The sequence below is a fragment of the Otolemur garnettii genome, unplaced genomic scaffold, assembly GCF_000181295.1.
Source record: "Otolemur garnettii isolate 467f Iridium unplaced genomic scaffold, OtoGar3 scaffold00037, whole genome shotgun sequence".
In the NCBI taxonomy this organism is placed as follows: Eukaryota; Metazoa; Chordata; class Mammalia; order Primates; family Galagidae; genus Otolemur; species Otolemur garnettii.
This window is the reverse complement of record NW_003852432.1, coordinates 415404-424813: the sequence shown is the minus strand read 5'-3', so window position 1 is coordinate 424813 and position 9410 is coordinate 415404. Positions and strand designations below refer to the sequence as shown.

The window sequence follows — 9410 nt, the reverse complement described above, 5'->3', positions numbered from 1 at the left end:
AAGTTTTCTATTTTTCATAGAGACAGGGTCTTGCTCTTACTCAGGCTAGTCTTGAACTCCTGAGCTCAAGTAATCCACTCACCTCAGCCTCCCAGAGTGCTAAGATTACAGCCAAGAGCTACTGTGCCTGGCCCCACTGTATGCTTCTTAAAGGAAATCACTTGTCTGGCTAACTTGGATCACCGCAGTCATCAGCCACTTCAGCTGGGCCACCACTGCTGCTGCCCCATTTGGCCTTAGGTCTCTTGCCCTGCTCTACCTAGTACTCTTTCCTAAGGCTCCCAGTCTACATCTTGCCACTGATCTTTTTTTTCTTAACAGAAATATCATTGAAATATTTTAATTCTTTTTATAATTGTGTATAAAAATATTCAATATATTTTAATAATTAGAAATTGCTACACATCCCACCACATCAATGCAACGGATTTTACTTTTATCCATATTTCTTTTTCTTTTTCTTTTTTTTTTTTTCTCTTTGAGACAGAATTTCACTAGCTAGAGTGCCATGGTGTCAGCCTAGCTCACAGCAACCTCTAACTCCTGGATTCAAACGATCCTCCTGCCTCAGTCTCCCAATTAGGTGAGACTACAGGTGCCCACCACAAGGTGCAGATAATTTTTTTCTATTTTTAGGAAAGATGAGGGCTTTGCTTTTGCTTAGGCTGGTCTTAAACTCCTGAGCTCAAGAGGTCCTCCTACCTCAGCCTCCTACCTTCAGTTCCAAAGAACTGAAATACTTTTCAATGACCTGAAATAAGTTGGAACCATTCCATGGCTATCAGATACTTTATGTAGTTTATTCTACAACCTGGTTTTTGCACTTCTGGTATCATGGGCCTTTTCCCAAGTTGGTACATGTATTTTTTATATTATGATGCTATAGCATTCCATAATAAGGATGTAATGTTCTTCAATATCTAAATTGCTTTCAATTTTCCAATTTGTGTAATTTTTTTATTTTCGAATAGTTAATACATTCCATGCTGCAAAATCAGAAAAAATAAAATGATACACAGTGAAAAGTCACTCTCCTCTCTTAGTTCTCATTAAAATAAGCATTTTAATAGTGTGTAACCCAACCCAGTATGTAACCTTTTTTCTTAGTGTCTCAAATTTCCTTCCAGAGTTTATTTAAGCAGATACAAGTAAATATAAGTGTCATTCCTTATTTTTGTCTTTCCCTCTCTCTTCTTAATTAGAATGTAGTATGAATACTGTCCTTCATTCTGCTTTTTGCACTTAATATCTAATCTTTCCAACTCAGTGATAGAGAGTTTCCTCATTCCTTGTTCTGCAGATGCCTGGCTTCCTGCAGTATGGATGCCATCCTTAATTTCCACATTGTAATCACTGTAGTCATCACTTTGACTCCTGATCCTTTCTCCACCCATTAATTCCAAAACCTTAGTCCATCCATTTTCCACCTCAGTCCCTTTTAGCTGACTTACATTGTTTTCCCCTACAAACATGTTAGGTCTCTAAAAGAGAACTTTTCCTTCACTTTGAGGTTTCTTAAGGCTCTGTAACCTTCAAACCTCATCCGGGTAGAGGTGTCCATAGTCTTCATCCACAGCTTCCATTTTACCACCTATTCTTTCCTTGTCACTTTGTGATCTGTCTTCCTCTTTCTTTCTCTATCAAAACTGATTTCAGGATTTCTATTAGATGGTCTATTCGCAGGTATTTCTCTTTCCGCATCCCCTCTAACATCTGAAAATGGATACCTGTTCCTTCATTCCTTAACCTCCTGTAAAATGTCTTCTGTCCATTCTTCCCCCTTCATACCAAAACTGACCTCCAAGTGATCATCTGACCTGTTAATGGACAATTCCCCCATAACCTGGCTATGGCTCGCATCTTCCGCTCCACTTCAGGTTCTTCAGTAACACCTACTCCCCACCATAGCCTAGCCCTAGAGATTCCATCTTCCCAAAGTCTTCTTTACTCCTCTCCTCTCCTATCAATCTATTGTTATCTGTTAGCCCTAAATCACGTCCTAATTTCTGATCATCTGCACTGTTAATAGCAGGCTCCTAACAAGTCTTTCTCACTCTAGCTTCTTTCTGAAAACAGCAGGGTCACATTATTCCCCTCTTCACTACTCTTATTTCTAAATCAATGAAGCACTAACTCTCCAATCTGATATGCAAGCACTACACAATTTTAACACAATTTAAACACAATTCGACCTGTATTGGCATCAGTTAGCATTATCTTCCCCTGCTGTGGTAAGCATACCCTATGCTCCAGCCAAAGCCATGTGTTTTTCATGAAATGCACCATGTGCTTTTGCACCTCCCAGCTTTGGCTCACTCATTTGTTATCGTGCTTCCCACACACCCCCCCATCTCTGCTATTCTAAATCTCATCCTCCCCTAATGTCACTTGCCATGATGGCTTTTTTTAAAAAAAATACATAGTTTTGCTCTGTCACACTGGCACTAGAATGCAGTGACCTAGCTCACAACAACCTCAAATTCCTGAGTTCAGGTGACCCTCTTGTCCTAGCTTCCCTAGTAGTTAGGACTATAGGCGCCCATCACAAGGCCTGGGTAATTTTTCTATTTTTAGTAGAGATAGGGTCTCACTCTTGTCCAGGCTTATCTTGAACTCCTGAGCACAAGGGATCCTCCTGCCTGGGCTTCCCAGAATGCTGGGATTATAGGCATAAGCCACTGTGCCTGGCTCATGATAACCTCACTAACTTCTCACCAAATGTGTTATACTTATTTGTGCAGGTATCATATTTCCATGCTGGATTCTATATTCTGTTAAAATAGAGGCTGAGCATGGTCGTTCATGCCTGTAATCCTAGCACTCTGGGAGGCCAAGGTGGGTGGATCACCTGAGCTCACCAGTTGGAAACAAACCTGAGCTAGAGTGAGACCCCGCCTCTAAAAATAGCCAGAAGTATGGCGGATGCCTGCAATCTCAGCTACTGGGGAGGCTGAGGCAAGAGAATCACTTGAGCCCAGGAGTCTGAGGTTGCTGTGACCTATGATGCCCCAGTATTCTACCAGGGGCAACAAAGTGAGACTCTGTCTCAAAATAAATAAATAACTAAATTCTGTTAAAATAAAGTACCTAGGGCTGGGTGCAGTGGGTCATGCCTATAATCCTAGAACTCTGGGAGGCTGGGTGGATTGCTTGGGCTCAAGAGTTCAAGACCAGACTGAACAAGAGCGAGACCTCTGTCTCTACTAAAAACAGAAAAAACTAGTTGGGTGATTATGGCAGGCACCTGTGGCCCCAACTAACTGGGAGACTGAAGCAAGCAGATTGCATGAGCTCAAGAAATTGAGGTTACTGTGAACTAGGCTGATGCCATGGACTCTGCCCAGGTGACAGAATGAGATTCTGTTTCAAAAAAAAAAAAAAAGGCAAAAAGACATGGGTGGCACCTATAGTCCCAGCTAATCAGGAGGCTGAAGCAAGAGGATCATTTGAATTCAGAAGTTTGAGGTTGCTGTGAGCTAGACTGAGGTCACAGCACTCCAGCTTGGGCAACAGAGTAAGACTGTCTCAAAAAAAATTTTTTTTAAAGGAAAAGAAAAGAAAAGAGTGGTACCTTGCTGCATTTAGTGAGGGCTTTGGTGTGCCAGTCATGTGCAAAGTGATCTGCTTGAATCATCTCATTTAATCTCCACATCAACATCATTAGACCAGGACTCTCCCGTCTAACATTAAACAGAGATTCAGGGAGATTAAGCAGCTTGCAGCTATCATGCACTTATGATGGTGGAATCAGATCCACCCCCAGGTTCATTTTCTTATTACTTATGATAGCCAGCACAGTACCCTCCACCTACACTGCACTCAATCTGTGTGTGTCAGATCAGCTTTATAGAAATGGGGTCTACCTGTAGGTAGACCAAGTGCTTATGGAGACGAAGAAGGAAGGGATTTAGACAGTGATAAATTAGGAAGGCAAGACTGTCGATGATGTTTCCAAAACTCCACTATTGAGTTATATATCTTTTGAAATGAGCATTTTAATATATAGTCACTAAGCAGGACTGCATCTGCTCTTTCATAGTATAATTGTTATGTGTAGGTTAGTTTTGTCTTACTGATTCTGTTGCTCTCTCCCGGGGATTCTCTCTATTCTCTATGTCCCCCACAGCTTTCAGCGCATTGCTTGCACGGTGTGCGTACTTGTTGATTTTAATATATGTGTGTTGCATATGTGCACAGCAACTGAGCAGAGGACGTGAGTGTGGGATGCAGTGCGCATTCCTTTTCCTCATTCTTGTTCCTTTGAGCAGCTGCAGGGTGGATGGTTTCCTTCTCCGGGAGTGAGGGCAGGCAGAACCACTGACCCTTTAACAAGTTGTCCCTCACAGAACAGGTGTCTCCCCCGACTCTCGGTGGAGAGGGATGGCTGGATACTTAGTGACATCAGCCACGGACCAATGAGAAGTCAGGCTTCGGCAGCCGTGCCAATGGGCGGCCGGGGGCGGGCCGGGTTTCCTGGGAGCCCGGCTGGCCGCTCTGGTCCTGCGGCCGCCGCAGAGTCTCAACCGCTCCCGCCGCCCGCCTGGCTCTGGCGACTCCTGGGGGCTCCGCTGGCGGCGCGCTTCTCCTGTCCGTGCTCCTCCCGGACCCATAGCTCGGGCGCCTCCCGCCGCGGCACAGCTCCCCGCTGCTCAGGTTCCCGCGGTGGCGCGGCTCATGCCCCCGAGCGCGGGGCGCGCAGGCCGGCCGGCCGCCGCTGGGAAATAGGCCCCCGGGGGCGGCGGCGGCGGGACCATGGCGCGGAGACCCGGGTCGCCGGGCGCCTACGGGGAGGAGTTCTCCTTTGTCAGCCCGCTGGTCAAATACCTGCTCTTCTTCTTCAACATGCTCTTCTGGGTGAGTATTGGGGACCGAGGGGGTGCCTGGGCTGTGGGAGTGCCCCCGGAGAGTGGAGTGGGCTGCCCGCGGCAAAGAAGGGGCGGTCGGGATGCCCGGTGCAAGACGAGCGTGGTGAGCGGCGCTGCCTAGTTTTCTGGGCCAATGGCACTTTGGGGAAATTTGTCCTGGGGAGGGACACCACAGTGGCGCTGTGTTTGCAGGGGGTTTTGGAAAGAGGGCGCATTCAATAAAGACATGGCATTAACTGGGTACCGGATGAGGGTCTGTCAGGCCCTCAGGGTGGGTTCAGGGGAGGAGCAGGTTTTCCTGTTGGCCCAAGGCAGACCCATGGTCACGTTCATGATTGGGACTTTCAGTCCTGAGCCCTAGGAGGCCCGGCTGGCAAAGGAAGAAGAGGGAGGGGAAAATCCAAGCCTCCCTTCCCCCTTGCCTCAGAGAGGATGGGTTAAGGGGCTTCAGGTCTTCCTTTTGCAGGCCTCTGGTGGCCCCTTGCTCCAAAGGCTGAGAAGAATGGCCTCCAGGTGTAGATGTTTTTCTTGTCTTTCCCATGGCAACACTGTCCCCACTTTGCCCTGTCCTCTTCCTCAGGACCAAACTACCCTCCTCAGATCTGACAGTCTTCAGCTTCTTTAAGTAGAATCCCGTGTTGTGCTGGAAGCCCCGGGGTGAGGGTGGGGGCTTTTCAGAATCTTTCTCTTGGGAGTGGAAAAGTGGAAAAAGTATTGTATTGGGGCTCCAGACACTTGGGTGTATCCTCATCCCCACTCTGCCATTAATTGTTGACTTGACTGACCAAGGCAAGTATATTCACATCTGCAGGCCTTAGTTTCCTCTGCCATAAAACCAAACCCAGTATGACCAGGAGTGGCAGAAATACTGTGTTGGAGCTAAGGATTCAGCTGGACTAGATCATGAGAAGTTACCTCAATCCTGTTTTGTGGCTAGAGAGTCCCTGGGCTCCTTGGGATTTGAAAACATAGGGAGGTCCTTCCCCAATTCCTGGCTTTCTCTTCCAGCTCCTTCCACACCAGAGGTGCTGCTCTGGGAACCCATCATCCTTGCCCACCTCAGCCAGAGGTCTGAAGTCCAGACTTACAGGAGGAAAAAATCTTGAGTCTAAAATATGTTTCCTAGGAGAGGGACAGACCAGTGCTGGAAAGGTTTCACCAGGGCCATAGGGTGAAGTGCAGACACAAAGTATGTAAGTGCTGGCCTGTTGGGACAAATGAGAGGAATCCTAGAGGGTGGTGCTGACAGCTTACTCTCAGCCATTGTACTCCTGGGAAAAATAAAATTTGGGCTCTTATCAAATTCTCAGTTTTAGAACTAGAAAAAAAATTTAGAAGACATTTTGTAGTTGAACATAGAGATGTTAAATGTTTTGTCCAAAGTCCAACAGCGGTTAGCAGGGTTGTTCTGGTGATTTTTCTACTGGACCACAGTGCCTCTAGGGGAAGTCCTTGGCCCAGGTGGCTGCTACTCTAGCTGGGGTATTGGCAGTATTAGTAGTTAACCAGTCAACCCAAGTTCCCATGGTCTAGGTTCTGCTTCAGCTGGAGGTTAGGGAAAGACAGAAGAAAATCCCCCACTACTCATCTGGGGGCTGTGCTAAGGGGAACTCCCCACCTATAGGCAAGTATCAGTGAAGCCTCTTACAAGCTGAGTGTGCCAGGCCAGTGACATGCCATCCTCAGAGCCAGCACTAGCATCCCAGAGACCTCAGGTCCTCATTCTGACTTATTCTGTCCGCCAAGACTGTCTCCTTTGGAGCCATTGGCACCTCACCCTTGTCTGTGCTCCCCAGTGACAATAGCTGGATGCATCTGTTACACTTGTGTTCCTGGTCTTTTCTTTTTCTTTCTTATTTTTTTTAACTTCACTACCCGCCTTTTATGAGACAAATGACTTTGGGAGGTTGCAGCTAGGAGAGAGTTGGGCTCCATGGAACCATTTATCATGGTAAAAATGCTTCATTCAGGGCCAGAGGACTTGGCTAGTCAAGGTAGCAGCACCCCAAATTAGAGTAGACCCCCTTCTTGGCCCTACTGTAGACTCATAAAAAAGTCGGAGGCTCTAGGAAAGCACACTGCAGGACAAGAGCCCCAGCTTCTTTCTGGCACCAACTTACTGGTGACCCTAAGCCAATGTATCTGTCTCTTTGCCCTTAATCTTTCTCCTCTAAGGGAGAAAAATTTTCTGTCTTGGTGAACTATTTAAAGATGAGCTTTGGGGACTGTTTTCATTCTTCAAGACCTAGGACTAGATCTAAGGACGAATCTCTCTGTGTCTTGGTCTCCCTGGGACGTTGCCTTTCCTAAGGGACAATACTTTTCAGGCATTACTGAATATCACTTCTCCTCCATGCCCACTACTGCAGTGACATTCCACATGCAGTTCCAGTCCAGCTGGAATAAAGGGCTTCTTCCCCAGATCAGGGGGTTACCTTTCTTCTCTTTGCCTCTTCAGGACTGAATGCTGTGTTTTCTCTTTTGCTGAATGCCACCATCCTAACCAAATTCTCTTCATCTGCTCAGGAAACACCCATGGATGGGACCATCAGCTCACACCCTTTGCAGACAAAGTGCACATTCTGTCTAGCTTCTTGGGTTGCTATGTAGGGGTGGTTTGTGTCTGTGCCTAGAACACATTAGGAAAGTGGCCAGCATCTCCTGGGCACACACTTGGTGGTGGCAGTAGCAGTGACTACCTCTGCTGCTGTTCTAGGAGCTTCGCGTCTCGGGGCATTTGGAGTCTGACTCAGAAAGCTGCTGGCTCCTTTGAGTGTTCATGTTTCAAATCCTACTTCCCCTTTGGCCTAGGAGTTCTAATTTTCTTCCCACCCAGGTTGCTGGGTTACTGATTGTTGAGATTCCATGGCCTAGAATAATTGCTCTCAGATCCTAGAAGTTGTGTTTAAATATTTCAGGTAGGCAGTAGCTGTCTTTCCTCATGTCTGTTTGTTGGATAGCTCTGCACAGAGATAAGACATTGGGGTGGTACAAGCCTTATAAGCCTTGGGCATATGTTGTCAGGAATATTATCAGTGCTGCCACCTCCTTCCTTGCTGGTCCTGTTTCCCACCCAGGGTACTAGTTGAATGGCTTTTGAGTCAGGCAGAGCCCAGAAGCTCAGTCCTTCAGTCCCTTTGTCTCAGCCAGGTATCCTTGGTGGCTATGCCTCAAAGGCTCCCATGGCACCTTCTATGTACTTTGGTGGTCACATCGCTTACCTGTGCTGCAATTGTGTTTTTATTTATCAGTCTCCTCCTCTAGACTTCGGGCTTCTGAGAATAGGCACTGCCCTGTTCACCTCTGGATTTGTAGCCCCTAGCTGTGTTTGTCAGAAACTAGGTATTTATTGAATGGTGAATGAGAGAACACCTTCCACAGGACACAGGCCAAATATCCTCCCTCCCTCCCTCACGGACATGGATCTGTCAAGATCCAGCACAACCTGGGATACTTGAGTATTTTTGGTGGTGTGGTACCCAACCAGGTTCTCTGAAATGGGTCCAGTGGCCTGGCACCCCTCTCTTTAGCCAAGTGAGAAAAAGTGGCAGATATCCCCTCAAGCATCTCCTCTGAGCCACACATAATTGCTACCATAACATTGGAATTTTTTCACTTTCACTACAGCATGTATGGACCCTCATTCAGGTTCTCCCTGGGCTGACCCAAGCCACTGGTGGGGCATCTTCCTCAAGAAGTCCACTCTCCCGTCCAGGACCGCTGTATGGGAAGTGCTCAGAATCACTCCAGACCTGCAGCACCATCTTGTCACCTGGTCTAGAAACCATTAGGAAGTAACCAGGCATCAAGCCTAAACCCCCTTCTAAGGAGCCACTCAATCCCCTATGCTCCCTCACAATTCCAAATACACCAGGAGGCAGAGCTCACCTCCTCCCTCTTCCTTCCTACCTTCCCCATACACCAGACTGACTTCAATAACTGAAGTAGCCAGATTCTTTTTATAAAAAACACAAAATAGCCAGGCATTGTGGCGGGAGCCTGTAGTCCCAGCTACTTGGGAGGCTGAGGCAAGAGAATCGCTTAAGCCCAGGAGTTTGAGGTTGCTCTGAGCTATGACCCCCATGGCACTCTACCAAGGGTGACAAAGTAAGACTCTGTCTCAAAAAGAAAAAAAAATGCCTGGGCACACACACATAAAAATGCAAAGTACTGAAAATGAAGATAAGAACCATATCTTTTGCTACGCATGCCTTCTTAACTCTCCTCTTAGCTCTGTTTGCCTTGTAACAAGTAGGAAATCGTAAACTTCAAGCAGCCTTTAAAAAGAATAAAAGAAACCCTAGAGTGCCTCTCAGAGTCTGGGCAGTAGGCTGCATGTCAGACCGGTCAATGTACGTACTGCTGTGAGCCCTCGGGGACTTCCGTTCCTCATTCATAACCTTAGAAAACCAAAACCGGGCTTGGCACTCGTAGCATAGTGATTACAGTGCCAGCCACATACACCGGAGGTGGAGGGTTTGAACCTGGCCCAGGCCAGCTAAACAACAGAAACAAACAAACAAAAAAATAGCCAGGTGTTGTGGT

The 9410-nt window shown here is 47.0% G+C and overlaps 1 protein-coding gene across 1 annotated transcript in view; it reads left to right on the top strand.

The window, feature by feature from the left end:
- The first annotated feature begins 4752 nt into the window (after positions 1-4752).
- TSPAN33 (tetraspanin 33) overlaps positions 4753-9410 on the top strand; it is a 22957-nt gene continuing 18299 nt past the window's right edge. The window contains exon 1 of the mRNA XM_003789743.3: positions 4753-4854. Within this exon, the coding sequence (XP_003789791.1) occupies positions 4753-4854 (102 nt within the window). The remainder of the gene's footprint in view (positions 4855-9410) is intronic.